This window comes from Pristiophorus japonicus, chromosome 9 (genome assembly GCF_044704955.1).
Source record: "Pristiophorus japonicus isolate sPriJap1 chromosome 9, sPriJap1.hap1, whole genome shotgun sequence".
Classification (NCBI taxonomy): domain Eukaryota; kingdom Metazoa; phylum Chordata; class Chondrichthyes; family Pristiophoridae; genus Pristiophorus; species Pristiophorus japonicus.
This window is the reverse complement of record NC_091985.1, coordinates 72,425,538-72,441,585: the sequence shown is the minus strand read 5'-3', so window position 1 is coordinate 72,441,585 and position 16,048 is coordinate 72,425,538. Positions and strand designations below refer to the sequence as shown.

The window sequence follows — 16,048 nt, the reverse complement described above, 5'->3', positions numbered from 1 at the left end:
ACCTGGAAGGATCAGATCAGACTCTGCTCAATTTTACTTTCCATTTAAGTCAATGAAAGATAAAATCAGTCGGGTTGTAAAACATACACTTGATTATGTCAGTTTCCTGCTGGGTAGTCTAGGTTAAATTTACCCCCAAGTCTAATTTAACACATTTCTTTCAACTTATATAAGTTAATTAATATGTATTTATTCACTTTTTCTCTTCTCTCAAATCATTGCTTTATATAATACTGCGTTTTGCATTTAGCTCTGTAAGTATTTTCTCCAAAAACCCAGGATGTGTTTGGGTCACCTAGCTTGTAAAACCAGCAGACAGAGATGCATTCTGGGGTGGGACCTGTTTATGATGGGTCTCGGCCCCATAATAGCAATGCTGGGGATCGCATGGGAGGAGGAGTTTCCTGTGTCCACCCTCTTTGGCATTTACATCAAAACCAATTGACACCCTCCAGAATTCCTGCCAGTCCCACTTCTCGTGCCCCCAACATACTGGTACTGTCCGAATCTTAAAGGACATTTTTCTTAAAGCAGTAAACCACAAATCAATCAGCTACTTTAATAAAAAACAGTTTTTTGTGTAATAGAGACAAGCTTCCCTTCTTTATCCTTTCAACCTGCTGGATGCCTGGCAGTGCTGCCTAACTGTTCCCTATATTACAACAATGACTACATTTAAAAAAAAAACTTAATTGGCTGTAAAAGCACCTTGGGACAACCTGAGGATGTGAAAGGTGCTATATAAATGTAAGTTCTTTACTTCTAATGGCCAGTGAACTCCACAATTACAGAATTCCATGCCCCACCCCCCCCAACCCCACCCCACCCAGTGGACACCACAGCTGCCCCTGCCCACTGTAGGTAAATAGCCAGAACCGGGGAATTTCAATTAGGTTAAGTATGTAATTATGGCATAACTTTGCCATTATTATGGCATTGGAGCATGTTCAATGTTTTTTGCAGCCATTATACATTCTATCTGTTGAGTACTGTTGAGGGGGATGACTCATCAGGGGATGGCAGCAGCAGCTAAGTTCATGGCACCATGGGTGGCTCTGCTACACAGGAGGGCAGGAAAATGAGTGGGAAAGCTATAGTGGTCAGGGATTCTATTGTTAAGGGAATAGATAGACGTTTCTGCAGCCACAATCGAGACTCCAGGATGATATGTTGCCACCCTGGTGCAAGGGTCAAGGATGTCTCAGAGTGGCTGCAGGACATTTTGGAGGGGGAGGGTGAACAGCCAGTTGTCGTGGTGCATATAGGTATCAACAATATAGGTAAAAAACGGGATGAGGTCCTACAAGCTGAATTTAGGAAACTAGGAATTAAATTGAAAAGTAGAACCTCAAAGGTAGTAATCTCATGATTGCTACCAGTGCCACGTGCTAGTCAGAGCAGGAATCGCAGCATAGCTCAGATGAATACGTGGCTTGGTGCAGGAACGAGGGATTCAAATTCCTGGGACATTGGAACTGGTTCTGGGGGAGTTGGGACCAGTACAAACCGATCGGTCTGCACCTGGGCAGGACCGGAAACAATGTCCTAGGGGGAGTGTTTGCTAGTGCTGTTGGGGAGGGGTTAAACTAATATGGCAGGGGGATGGGAACCTATGCAGGGAGACAGAGGGAAGTAGAATGGGGGCAGAAGCAAAAGATAGAAAGAAAAAAAGTAAAAGTGGAGGGCAGAGAAACCCAAGGCAAAAATCAAAAAGGGCCACATACAGCAAAATTCTAAAGGGGTAAAGTGTGTTAAAAAGACAAGCCTGAAGGCTCTGTGCCTCAATGCGAGTATTATGCATAATAAGGTGGACAAATTAACTGCACAGGCAACAATTAATTAATATGATATAATTGGCATTACGGAGACATGGTTCCAGGGTGACCAAGGCTGTGAACTCAACATCTAGGAGCATTCAACATTCAGGAAGGATAGACAGAAAGGAAAAGGAGGTAGGGTAGCATTTCTCGTTAAAGAGGAAATGAACGCAATAGTAAGGAAGGACATTAGCTTGGATGATGTGGAATCTGTATCGGTGGAGCTGCGGAATACCAAAGGGCAGAAAACGCTAGTGGGAGTTGTGTACAGACCACCAAACAGTAGTAGTGAGTTTGGGGATAGCATCAAAAAAGAAATTAGGGATGTATGCAATAAAGGTACAGTAGTTATCATGGGCAACTTTAATCTACACATAGATTGGGCTAACCAAACTGGTAGCAATACGGTGGAGGAGGATTTCCTGGAGTGTATTAGGAATGGTTTTCTAGACCAATATGTCGAGGAACCAAATAGAGAGCTGGCCATCCTAGACTGGGTGATGTGTAATGACAAAGGACTAATTAGCAATCTTGTTGTGCGAGGCCCCTTGGGGAAGAGTGACCATAATATGGTAGAATTCTTTATTAAGATGGAGAGTGACACAGTTAATTCAGAGACTAGGGCCCTGAACTTAAGGAAAGGTAACTTCGAAGGTATGAGATGTAAATTGGGTAGTATAGACTGGCGAATGATATTTAAAGGGTTGACAGCGGATAGGCAATGGTAAACATTTAAAGATCACATGGATGAACTTCAACAATTGTACATCCTTGTCTGGAGTAAAAATAAAATGGGGAAGGTGGCACAACCGTGGCTAACAAGTGAAATTAAGGATCGTGTTAAATCCAAGGAAGAGGCATACAAATTGGCCAGAAAAAAGCAGCAAACCTAAGGACTGGGAGAAATTTAGAATTCAGCAGAGGAGGACAAAGGGTTTAATTAAGAGGGGGAAAATAGAGTATGAGAGGAAGCTTGCTGGGAACATAAAAACTGACTGCAAAAGCTTCTATAGATATGTGAAGAGAAAAAGATTAGTGAAGACAAATGTAAGTCCCTTGCAGTCAGATTCAGGTGAATTTATAATGGGGAACAAAGAAATGGCAGACCAGTTGAACAAATACTTTGGTTCTGTCTGCAAGAAGGAAGACACAAATAACCTTCTAGAAATACTAGGGGACTGAAGGTCTAGTGAGAAGGAGAAGGGAAATTGATGGGATTGAAGGCCGATAAATCCCCGGGGTCTTTTAGTCTACATCCCAGAGTACTTAAGGAAGTGGCCCTAGAAATAGTGGATGCATTGGTGATCACTTTTCAACAGTCTATCAACTCTGGATCAGTTCCTATGGACTGGAGGATAGCTAATGTAACACCATTTTTGAAAAAAGTAGGGAGAGAGAAAATGGGTAATTATAGACCGGTTAGCCTGACATCAGTTGTGGGGAAAATGTTGGAATCAATTACTAAAGATGAAATAGCAACGCATTTGGAAAGCAGTGACAGGATCAGTCCAAGTCAGCATGGATTTATGAAAGGGAAATCATGCTTGACAAATCTTCTGGAATTTTTTGAGGATGTAACTAGTAGAGTGGACAAGGGAGAACCAGTGGATGTGGTGTATTTGGACTTTCAAAAGGCTTTTGACAAGGTCCCACACAAGAGATTTGTAAAGTCCTGACCCTCAGTACAGACTTACATGAGGCACATGCTGAAGTCAAGGTCACTCTGGACCTGCACCATTATTTCACAGCTCTCGAGTGCCACATTTGCCTGAAACCTGCCTTTATATACCTGTGTGGAACAGGTATGCAGTGTCTCCTGCAAGTGCACCCCTGGTGGTAAAGTATGCTTGTGGTTACAGGTCATATCTAGTTACAGTCATGTATAGCATGGTAAGATAGTTATATACAGTAGTGTGAGATACATGACATCACCCTCCCCCAAGGTCTTATTGTCTTTATAGGTTCAGTCTCTCAGGTGGTCTACGCTCTCGTCTTAGTTGTGGTTCAGTTGTTTGCCTTGGTGGCTGTTTATCTTTCGGTGTGATTGCTGGTATCTCGGCTGGTTCTGTCTGTTCCGTTCAGTATGATTGCTGGTATTTCGCCTGGGCTGTCTATTGAGACTGCCCTTTCCTCAGGTTGTTCCCTCTGTCTGTCCACCAGGTGTGGTGTGAGTTCCACATTGCAGTCTGCCTCTGGTTCTGCAGTGTTGTTGGTGAATCTACTTTTTAACTTGGTCTACATGCCTCCGGCAGGTTTGGCCATTGTCCATTTGTACAACCAATAGCCTGTTTCCTTCCTTGCCTGTTACTGTCCCTGCAAGCCATTTGGGACCGATGGCATAGTTTAGCACAAACACTTTGTCCCCTATCTCATTCCACTTCCCCCTCGAATTTCGGTCATGGTACTCAGTTAGCTTACGGCACTTTGCTTCAACGATTTCATGCATGTCTGGGAGGATTAATGAGAGCCTTGTCTTTAAGGTCCATTTCATCAATAGTTGTGCGGGGGGAACCTGAGTCAACGAATGCGGACGAGATCTGTATGCCAGCAGCAGTCGCGACAGGCGGCTCTGCAGCGTGGGACCTTGGATTTTTAGCATGCCTTGTTTAACGATTTGCACTGCTCGCTCCGCCTGGCCATTGGAGGCCGGCTTGAACGGTGCCATCTTAACGTGATTTATGCCATGGTCAACTATAAAATCTTGAAATTCTGCGCTGGTGAAGCACGGACCATTATCACTGACCAATATATCAGGAATTCCGTGCGTTGCAAACATGGTTCCAAGGCTCTCCACAGTGGTGGAGATGGTGCTCGAGTTTAAAATGGTGCATTCGATCCACTTTGAAAATGCATCTACAACTACGAGGAATATGTTGCCCATGAATGGGCCCGCATATTCTACATGCACCCGTGACCACGGTTTGGTAGGCCAGGGCCAGGGGCTTAGGGGGGGCCTCCCTGGGGGCACAAATGGTGCATCACTGGACGCAGAGCTCCATGTCCACGTCAATGCCAGGCCACCAGACGTGGGATCTGGCTATGGCCTTCATAAGGATGATCCCCGGGTGCTCGCGGTGGAGCTCTCGGCCAAACGCCTCTCTGCCTCGCAAGGGCATAACTACTCGGCTGCCCCACATCAGGCAGTCTGCCTGCAGTGATAGTTCATGCATGCGCCTATGGAAAGTTTTGATCTCCTTGGGGCAGGCATCGCGAGCCTCTGCCCAGTCACCAGTTAAAACACATCTTTTGACTAAGGATAACCTGGGGTCGCTGGTCGTCCAGGCTCTGATTCGGCGAGCCATCATGGGCGAACCTGTGGATTCAAAGGCATTGATTGCCATGACCATCTCACAGTCCTGTTCATCGGACCCTTCTGTGGTCGCCAGGGGTAGCCTGCTAAGCGCGTCAGCACAGTTGTCTGTGCCTGGTCTGTGCCTTATTGTGTAGTCGTAAGATGCCAGCATGAGTGCCCACCGCTGAATGCACGCCGAGGCGTTGGCGTTTATTGCCTTGCACTCGGATAGCAGGGACGTGAGGGGTTTGTGGTCGGTTTCTAATGCAAACCTGGCCCCGAAAAGGTATTAGTGCATCTTTTTGACACCATACATGCACACGAGCGCCTCCTTCTCAACCTTACCGTACCCACGCTCCGTCCGCGAAAATGACCTGGAGGTATAAGCAATGGGTTGTAATTTACCCGCATCATTGACATGCTGTAAAACGCACCCGACCCCGTACGCTGACGCATCACATGTAAGAACTAGCTTTTTACCTGGGTCAAAAAAGGCTAAAACACTGTTGGAACATAGAAGGTTGCGTGCCTTATTGAAGGCGCATTCTTGGGCGTCCCCCCAAAACCAATTGCACCCCTTTCTGAGCAGCACGTGGAGAGGCTCCAGCAGCGTGCTCAAGTTCTGCATAAAGTTCTCAAAGTAATTGAGTAGCCCGAGAAAGGCACGCAGTTCCGAGACATTCTGGGGCCTGGGTGCCAGACGAATTGCTTCGGTTTTGGATTCTGTTGGGCGGATTCCATCAGCGGCAATCCTTCTGCCCAAAAATTCAACCTCGGGCGCGAGAAACAGACACTTGGATTTCTTGACTCTTCGGCCTACCCGATCCAATCGACTAAGTACTTCCTTCAAATTGCGGAGATGAGAGTCGGTGTCCCTGCCCGTGATGAGTATGTCATCTTGAAACACAACCATCCCCGGGATGGACTTGAGCAGACTCTCCATGTTGCGCTGGAATATAGCAGCTGCCGACCTGATGCCGAATGGGCATCGATTGTACATAAAAAGGCCTCGATGTGTGTTGATGGCGGTGAGTAGCTTAGACTCTTCGGTCAGTTCTTGCGTCATATACGCAGATGTGAGATCTAGTTTCGAGAAAAGTTTTCCTCCAGCCAATGTGGCAAATAGGTCCTCCGCTCTGGGCAGCGGGTATTGGTCCTGTCGGGAGACTCTGTTTATGGTAGACTTGTGATCCCCACAGATTCGTACGGATCCATCAGGCTTCATGACGGGGACGCTGGGACTTGCCCAGTCGCTAAATTCCACGGGTGAGATAATGCCTTCCTGCAGAAGCCGGTCCAGTTCATGTTCAATCCTTTCCCTCATCACATAAGGTACAGCTCTAGCCTTGTGATGGACCGGTCTGGCATCCTGTGTGATGTAGATTTTAACTTTAATCCTTTTGAAGGTGCCCACACCTGGCTGAAAGAGATGTTCAAAACGACTTAGAACTGTTGAGCAGGAGTTCCGTTCCTCTGACGACATGGCATGAACATCATCCCATTTCCAATTTAGTTTTGCCAGCCAGCTTCTCCCCAACAGTGCTGGGAGATCTCCGGGGACAATCCACAGGGGAAGTCGGTTCACCGTCCCTTTGTGTGTGACTGAGAGCATGGCACTGCCAAGGACTGGGACGATTTCTTTGGTATAGATCCTTAGTTTGGTGTCGATCCTTGTGAGTTTTGGTCTGTTGCTTTTGTGCGGCCAAATTGTTGGACGCTCATGAGAGATTGTCTAGCTCCCGTGTCCAGTTCCATGTTGACGGGTATTCCTTTGAGTCGGACTCTCATCATTTTGGAGGCGTCTCGTTGCAATAACAGTGGACATTGATCGTGTTGACCCGCTGTACCTCGGTGCCCCAGGCACTGTCCCCACCATCTTCTGGTCCGCTTTCCGCCCTTCCGATTTGTATACCAGCCGAGCTGCTGTTTTTCTGCACATGCGAGCTAGATGCCCTGTATAGTTGCAGTTTCTGCAAACAGCATGCTGAAATCGACACCCTCTTGTTGAATGCCTTCCCCCACATCTCCAGCACAGACCGCTTCCATTGTTTCCGAAGGATGAGCTGCGTCTGGCTGATCTCTCTTGAGCTTCTCTCAGTCTGTAATTGATTGCTCGCATTGTGGGTTGATGAGGTGTTCATGTGGCCCTTGATAACTTCTGGCGCCACAGCCTGCTGTTGAAGGCCTGCTCTCCTGCCTTTGTCTGTGTGTGGGGGTAGCTGTGAACCCCTTGTTCCGATGTTTCGTTAGTTGTCGTACACGTAGTATAGATCAACTGCGTTTCTTCTTCTCCTGCCAAGAATGTCTGTGCGACCAGTGCTGCTGCCTCTTGGGTCAAGTTCTTGGTCTCTATAAGCTTTCAGAATATGCCTGCGTGGCCTATTCCTTCAATAAAAAAGTCTCTCAGTACTTCTCTCCTTAGTTCATAGGAGAACTCACATAAACTAGCCAGCCTCCGAGTTCCGCCACAAAGTCGGATATGCTCTGACCTACACAGCGTCTGTAGTTGTAGAACCTGTGTCTGGCCATGTGTAGCCTGCTCGCTGGCTTCAGGTGGTCTCTCACCAGTGTGCTCAACTCCTCAAATGACTTGCTTGCTGGTTTCTCGGGCGCCAGCAGGTCCTTCTTTAAGGCGTATGTTTTCGAGCCACAGCTGGTCAAGAGATGGGCTCTTCTCTTGTCTGCCTTATCATCGCCCAACCAGTCTTTGGTTACAAAGCTTTGCTGGAGCCTTTCTATAAAATCCTCCCAATTGTCTCCAGCATTGTATTTCTCATCTGAGCCGTTGGTAGCCATTCTGTGGATTCTGTGAACCCGTAACTTGTCGCCACTGTAAAGTCCTGACCCTGCAGTACAGACTTACACGAGGCACATGCTGAAGTCAAGGACACTCTGGACCTGCACCATTATTTCACAGCTCTCGAGTGCCACACCTGCCTGCGACCTGCCTTTATATACCTGTGTGGAACAGGTATGCAGTGTCTCCTGCAAGTGCACCCCTGGTGGTAAAGTATGCTTGTGGTTACAGGTCATATCTAGTTACAGTCATGCATAGCATGGTAAGATACAGTTATATACAGTAGTGTGAGATACATGACAAGATTGGTGAGCCAAATTAACGCACATGGTATTGGGGGTAATGTACTGACATGGATAGAGAACTGGTTGGCAGACAGGAAGCAGAAAGTCGGGATAAACGGGTCCTTTTCAGAATGGCAGGCAGTGACTAGCTGGGACCTGAGCTATTTACAATATACATTAATGATTTAGATGAAGGAATTGAGTGTAATATCTCCAAGTTTGCAGATGACACTAAGCTGGGTGGCAGTATGAGCTGTGAGGAGGATGCTAAGAGGCTGCAGGTTGACTTGGACACGTGAGATGAGTGGGCAAATGATTGGCAGATGCAGTATAATGTGGATAAATGTGAGGTTATCCACTTTGGTGGCAAAGACACGAAGGCAGAATATTATCTGAATGGTGGCAGATTAGGAAAAGGGGAGGTGCAACGAGACCTGGGTGTCATGGTACATCAGTCATTGAAAGTTGGCATGCAGGTACAGCAGGCGGTGAAGGCGGCAACTGGTATGTTGGCCTTCATAGCTATGGGATTTGAGTATAGGAGCAGGGAGGTCTTACTCAGTTGTACAGGGTCTTGGTGAGGCCACACCTAGAATATTGTGTCAGTTTTGTTCTCCTAATCTGAGGAAGGACGTTCTTGCTATTGAGGGAGTGCAGCGAAGGTTCACCAGACTGATTCCAGGGATGGCTGGACTGACATATGAGGAGAGACTGGATCAACTGGGCCTTTATACACTGGAATTTAGAAGGATGAGGGGGGATCTCATAGAAACATATTAAATTCTGACGGGACTGGTCAGGTTAGATGCGGGAAGAATGTTCCCGATGTTGGGGAAGTCGAGAACCGGGGACATAGATTAATGTTTTTACTTCTCTGAAGCTTTTGAGGTTATTTTCTGTTATTTCTCTGCATTCTGCTGCTCTTTGCTGAGAACTGCTGTGCCTCCAGCTGACAGAATGCTTCCTCTCTTTGTCTGTATAAATGTCATTTCTTATACAAAGCCTGAGCCTTCCCCCAGCCACCTGGAGCTGTCAGGCTCTGATTTCTCTCTCTCTCTCTCGCTCTCTCTCTCCCTTTCTTCCTAGCTCTGAGAATGCTAATTGATCTTAACACTGTTCCTCTTTGCTAAGTGGCTGAGAGAAAACAACAAAGTCCAGAACATGAGATCACACCTGAGCTGCTGAAGTAATTTTTTTCCTATAAAAAAAAATCTTTCTGTGAGTTCAGAAGAAACAGGAATGCTGCTCCCAACTCCAGAGTCCTCATGATCACCTCCCACTTTTGACAACTCCAACCCTCCCTCCCAGAACTCACCTGAAGCAGCTGTCGGAGAGGCAGGTGGTCTGAAATTTAATTTTGTCATCGGGCGAGCCGCCTGTGAAGGCCCAACCAATGCCGGTAGCTCGCCCGAATATGTAGATGAGGCCTGAGGACCAACTCTTGGTGATCCTTGAGCCTCTTGGTCTGGGCCCAACCAGCCTCTGCAGTTCGATGCTGGTCCTAAAGCCGGGCCAAGTCGAAAATCTACCCCAAAACATTTTATTATATAGATTGATACTCTAGTTTACAACTATCGGCAGATCAGATACACACGAATCAGTATTCTAATAAATAATCTTTAATGTACCTTTGTGAATGTATAAACTGCGCATTTTATATGTACTTTGTAAAACATTAAATAAAATAGGCAATGGAATAGAAAATATAATGATGAAGTTCTCCAGATTGCACCTCTGGGAGTCTGTGCTTGAATCCACTGAAGTGTTGCTTGAAACAATTCTAGCAGCTTTCAGCAACTTCAAATTGGGCAAATAAACTGCAACATGACACATCTAGGGAGGAATTTTCTGGGAACCGTGTTGGTACGATCAGAGGCGGCTCGAGTAGGAAATTTGAAAAAAGTCGTTGCAGGAACCCACCATCCCCCTCGTTGAAATTATTATAAACTTGTTGTCAGACATTTAAGAGCCTTTTCCTTCCTACATTTTAAATCTCCCTGCATGGCCATGGGATTTATGCAGCTCGAGAACCACGTCTGTCAACCTGAGGCGGGAGTTGAGTGGCCTTTGCTAAAGCTGATTACTTGACAACATCAAATGTATTATAAAAGCTCCCAGCTCACAGCTGATCACTTTCCTCAGGCAGAAGCTGTTGCTGACTGCATTGCCAGCACAGATTTAACTTTCTACAGGCTGCAAGTGTTTCCAGTAAAGTCTCTGTCCAGTGTCACCTCATTGGAAGAACCTCTCTCACCACTGACAGATTGCTTCTGTCATCTGTACTTCACCTGCCATCTATGCCATTAGCAGAGGTGCCATTTATACTGTCTCATCTTAGTCCTCAGAATCTGACTACGATGAGGCCCAACACCAGTAGCACCAACAACACCACCAAACTTCTCTGCAACCACCTGATGTGGCACAAGATACAGGGCATAAACACCCAAACACATTGCTGGCTGGGAAGCCAAGGCCTCATCATGGCCATATTTACTTTAATTTACGCTGTACACCCATATGGCTGCACCAGGTTGGCACCACCTCACAGCAACACCATAAACCATCCCTACAATGACCAAGCCATTCACCATTGGTGGAGGTACCGTTATGTCTCACCATTCACTGCAACTTACAAAGGTGCACACAAATTTCTCCAAACTCAGAAAGTGGTGAAAATAAAGATTTTTATGGTCGAGATCTCATTAACAGAAAGTTGACATTAACATTGAACAAAACACCCAAGTTGTTACCCTTGTTAATCTACTTATGTGCCATCTTTCTCTTACGTGTGCTTCTATACGAGGTACTATCCCTGTGGCTTTAGCAAAGGTCGAGGCAGCCTGCTTACTTCCCTGCTGTGACTGTTTAGACATTATTGTCGGACGTTCTCTGGGTTCTGGAGCCTGTGATGGTCCCGCCAAAATCTGCTCCTCCTGTGACTGTACAGGGGCAGTTTCAGCCATCGCTGTCCGAGGAGGCATCTGGGGCTCTGACTGGGAGGGGGGGGGGGGCGGGGGAGGGCAACAGGGGAGAAGTGTAAGCATTTGAGAGGAGCCCACACTTTTATGTCCCCTCTTAGCATCATCCCTCTCATGTGCCACCTGCACTTCCCTGCAACAAAAGGAGTTGGTGAGCACCTTGCTGCATATCAGTGGGGCCATGAGGACTCACGTCTATGATGAGATCCCTCCTGGAAAAGAGGCCTATGATCACCGGCCATCTATTCTCCATAGACAGCATATGTTCATGTGAGTGGCACATCAGCTGTTCCATGCAGATGGCCATCCTTTCCATGGCAGAGCCTACAGTTGCCATCACCTGTGACAGTATGGTGCTCATGTTGGAGATGGATTCTTCCATTCTCTGAACATTTGCAGACATTGCGGTCGCAAAACCTGTCACAGCCTCCTGCACCTCCAGGATTGCCCTCTTTCCGGATGGCCCCCGAGGTTCAGTGTTTGCATTCAGCTGAGCAGAGCTGGGAGCATCCTGCGCCCTCTGGGTGACAACACTACTCTATCTCACATAGGACCTACCAAGGTGTGTGTCTCTGCGCTGGTGCTGGGTATGCTTATATTTTGTGATGGTGCGCCCTCAAAGGCTGAGAAGTCATCTTCCTCTTCCTCTGTACAGTGGGGGTGTTGATGGTGGTGGGGGGAGGGGCTTTTGATGGACCTGTGGAAGATTAAAGAGGTCAATTAGATATTTAATATGAATAATGGGTACAGATATCATTATGCATATGATGACCATTCAGTAGCTGATGACATCCGTCCCCATATGAGTGATTTACGCCATGTAGCTGTTTCATATGTAATTCTGTCACTAGGTTGCTGAGATGTCCTCCATTCTCCGTTTCCCACCACGAGCTGCTCAGTGAATCCCGATACTTCTAACACAGCCTCCTCTGCTGTTGTGAGGGTAGCAAGTGATGGTGTTTCACCTCCAGTTCTCCCCCTCACCTTCATTGTGCGCTCTCTTTTCCTGCAAGGAAGGAAAGAAGAGAAGGTTGAGTGAGACTGATAGAATGAGTGTAACGAACAGATGTGTTAGATCTTTAGAGGGAGAATATGATGGCAATGCCAAGTGGCCTAGTGTGTGTTGTTAGTTGGTATGATTGCGTTAGGATGAGGGTGAACGTGAGGGGTGGCTAGTAAGATGGGGATGCATTATAATGTAGATAGAGAGGGATGGGTGGACATGCAAGGTATGTTGGTGTGAGCAATGATGTGCTGGACTCGGGTTGGGAAGGCAGAGCGATGGGGATGTGATGAGAGGCACAGCAGGATGAAGTTGAGTGTGGCTTTGTACTCACCTTTCCTGATCTGATGAGATCATTGAAATGTTTCTGGTACTGCACCCAGGTCCTCCTGACCACATCCCTGCTATTGACCTCCTCTGAAATTTGTAGCCAGGCTCTTTTTATCTCCTGGGGAGATCTCTTCTGCTCATTGGAAGGTAAGGGGACTTCCTTGTATGCTCTGATTCCCTGCACAAGCATATGGAGGGAGTCATCGGAGCACATGCGTGCAGCCCTCTGCCTCTGTGCAATCTTGTCTCCGAGTGATTGGAACAATCAAAAGCTCCTGTGCAGTGACTGCATACTCCTAGATGAACCTTCAAATGCTTTGAATCGACTGGCTGAAAACGCCTCATGGGTGACGTCATCAGACCCGCATCATTTAATTGGACCAGGTAACGTGCTGGATGGACTTAAAAGGCCCCATCCGTGCAAAATCATTTTCTGCAGCGGGATGGAAGCAGCAACGGGGTCGTGACCCACCACATTGATTGCCCGGAACTGACCCACCCAGATACAGAAAATTCCGGCCTTAATTTTAACTAAGTTGATATATTCATCTTTCATTTGGAAAAAAAATACAAGATCGTGGACAAAATAAATGGCAATGATACAGGTTAGTAAATGGAAGAGCACTTCACCAGACCGATTGTAGTTTGATTTAACAATGACTAATAACAAATAAAGTCAACCTGAGACACTACATATAAACCATTGCATAGTTAAGTAAATGACTCTAGTCTAATCACAATGTGAGAGGAAGACTGGAAGATTTTGATGGGAAGGGAGTTCAAATTAGGGGACATGGGATATAAAAGAATAATACAGACCAATGAAATACAAATGGTATAGTCTATTGGTGTTGTAAACGACATTAACATGTTTAAAACCAATGGGTCAATGTGCCCATTAAAACAACTGCACCACTAGCTTCACATACTGTTCAATGCATGACCCAGCGCCCCTTCATCACTCACCTACCAGCAATCTCTACGAAACACAAAGCTTACTTCACGTTCCTATCTTCACCTCACCCTCTTGGATTCTTAACAGGGGCATGGCCGAGCCTTGGCCAGTGGTGGGGCTGAAAGAATACAAAATGCTGGTATCCTCATACATTATCTTCCTTCTGATATCCCACTTCCCCCTCATCCCACAATATCTTCTGATGTACAAGCTATGGATGGTGTAAAGCATGCATCTCTTGCTTTCCTGCTCTCCCCTCACCACAATCCTATCCTTGTGCCTTCTTCATTTCAGATACCCAAGAAATACAGCCTGCAAAGCCAGAAGAAGGAGGGGAAAGTGAAGAAGAAGGAGAAACACCATCACTCAATTTGACATTTCCAGCCACCAGATCCCCAAATTGTCCTGCAAGTACATCTGCCTTGTCCACCATTGAAAGTCAGCAGCCTTCCACCAGCCACACTGCAGCCACTGAGGTAGCACTGCGTGACATCACTAGAATAGGCAAAGGTACACGGAAGACGGTTACTAAGCAAATGCACAGGGTGATTAATTGATTTTTTGGGGAGTGGATGATGACAACCTTCTTGCAGCCACCCTGTTACGTGATCTTAGATCACAACTAATGTCGTCTCAAAGGACACCGAACTCATCATTAAATCGACCTCCCGGTGACAGTAGCAAACCAAACAAATCGAACAATCCTCTCCAAAGAAAACTACCAGCCACCCGAATATGCCAACTCAACATCGAAGGCATCTCTCATTCAAAATGCGAATACCTGTACCTCAAAAGACAGCAAAGGAAACCCAACCACCGCTTCCAGAACCGTTCTCGACAACTTCCTTTTAGACAACACAAGCCCTCAATCATCAACGTTGGGATCGAAATTCCTGTCATTACATCTGTTATGTATGTAAACTTTACTCGGGGTGCACCTGTGGGAGACCCAAGGGTCACCTGCACACCCTGGCAAGCAGGTATAAAAGGCAGTCTACCATGCTACTTCCTCACTCTGGAGTTATATTAAAGAGACCAAGGTCACAACAGTTTGAGCTTACAGTATACAGTCTTGTGGAGTTATTCTGAACATAACAATTGGCGATGAGTAACAGATCACGAATTTTCACGTGGTTATGGCTGCAATTGGTATTCTTCAGAGATTTGTTGAGAGTGATGATTGGGAAACCTTCGTTGAGCGTCTTGACCAGTACTTATTGGCCAACGAGCTGGATACGGAAGAGACCGTGGTCAAGCGCAGGGCGAGTCTCCTCACCGTTTTGGGTCCACGATATATGGACTCATCAAAAATCTGCTAACACCAACGAAACCAACAGAGAAGACATATACAGAGTTGTGCACGCTGGTTCGGGAACACCTCAAGCTGAAGGAGAGCATCTAAATGCCAGGTATCACTTTTACACGCACCAGTGCTCCGAGGGCCAGAACGTGGCGAGGTATGTCGCCGACCTAAGACACCTTGCGGGACCATGCGTATTTGCTGGATTTTTGGGGGAAATGTTGCGGGACTTTTTCGTGCTTGGAATCGGCCACAAGGTTATTCTTCGCAAACTGCTGTCTGCCGAATCCCTAGATCTGAGCAAGGCCATCACGATAGCCCAGGCTTTCATGTCCACGAACGCTAACACTAAACAGATAACTTTGCAGCATCAAAGCTCATCGGCAAGTACTGTGCATAAAATAACACTTTCAGCAGGCAGAACTGTACATGGCAGGGACTACACGCCTACAGAGGCTAGACCCAGGATGACTCAGAGTCCGCTGTGGAGCGTGAATGCGAATCCATTAACACCATGTTTGCACTGCGGGGGTAATCATCGGGCCCATCAATGTCGATTCAAGCACTACGTGTGCAAAGGCTGCGAAACAATGGTGCACATCCAGCGAATGTGCAAACGTACTGCGACTCACCACGTGGCAGAGTCGGCAGAAGATGACCAATCCGGCGCGGATCATGCTGAACGAGTAAGAAAGGCAACTCAACCCGAGGCTGAAGAGGAAGTGTATGGTGTACACACCTTCACCACCAAAAGCCTTCCGATAATGTTGAAAGTCAACTGAAACGGCATTCCAACTTCCATGGAATTGGACACGGGGGTGAGTCAGTCAATTATGAGCCAGAAGGCTTTTGAGAAACTGTGGGGCAATAAGGCACAAAGGCCAAAACTAAGCCCGATTCACATCAAGCTGCGCACTTACACCAAAGAACTCATACCAATCATTGGCATTGTGGCAGTGAAGGTATCGTATGATGGAACTGCGCATAATTTATCACCATGGATTGTACCAGGCGATGGCCCATCGCTGTTCGGCAGAAGCTGGCTAGGAAAGATCCGATGGAACTGGGACGACATCAAAGCACTGTCTTCAGTGGATGATGACTCGTGTGCCCAAGTGCTAAACAAATTCCCGCCGTTATTTGAGCCAAGCATCGGCAACTTCACAGGCGCCAAAGTGCAGATCCATCTAGTCCCTGATGCACGACCCATTCATCACAAGGCCCGGGCGGTTTCATACATGATGCGATAGAAAGTCGAGATGGAGCTGGACAGACTTCAACGAGAGGGGATC

At 46.9% G+C, this 16,048-nt stretch overlaps 1 protein-coding gene across 4 annotated transcripts in view; it reads right to left on the bottom strand.

Moving 5' to 3' along the window:
* Positions 1–16,048, bottom strand: part of ush2a (Usher syndrome 2A (autosomal recessive, mild)) — a 1,282,968-nt gene that overhangs the window by 763,048 nt on the left and 503,872 nt on the right. Inside the window, exon 22 of one of the 4 annotated variants that reach the window (XM_070889460.1) lies at positions 13,508–13,574. The exons of the other annotated variants lie outside the window; for them this stretch is intronic. Within the exon in view, the coding sequence (XP_070745561.1) occupies positions 13,537–13,574 (38 nt within the window). The 3' untranslated portion in view covers positions 13,508–13,536. Of the gene's footprint in view, positions 1–13,507; positions 13,575–16,048 lie in introns of those variants that run through there. 4 annotated transcript variants of the gene reach the window in all.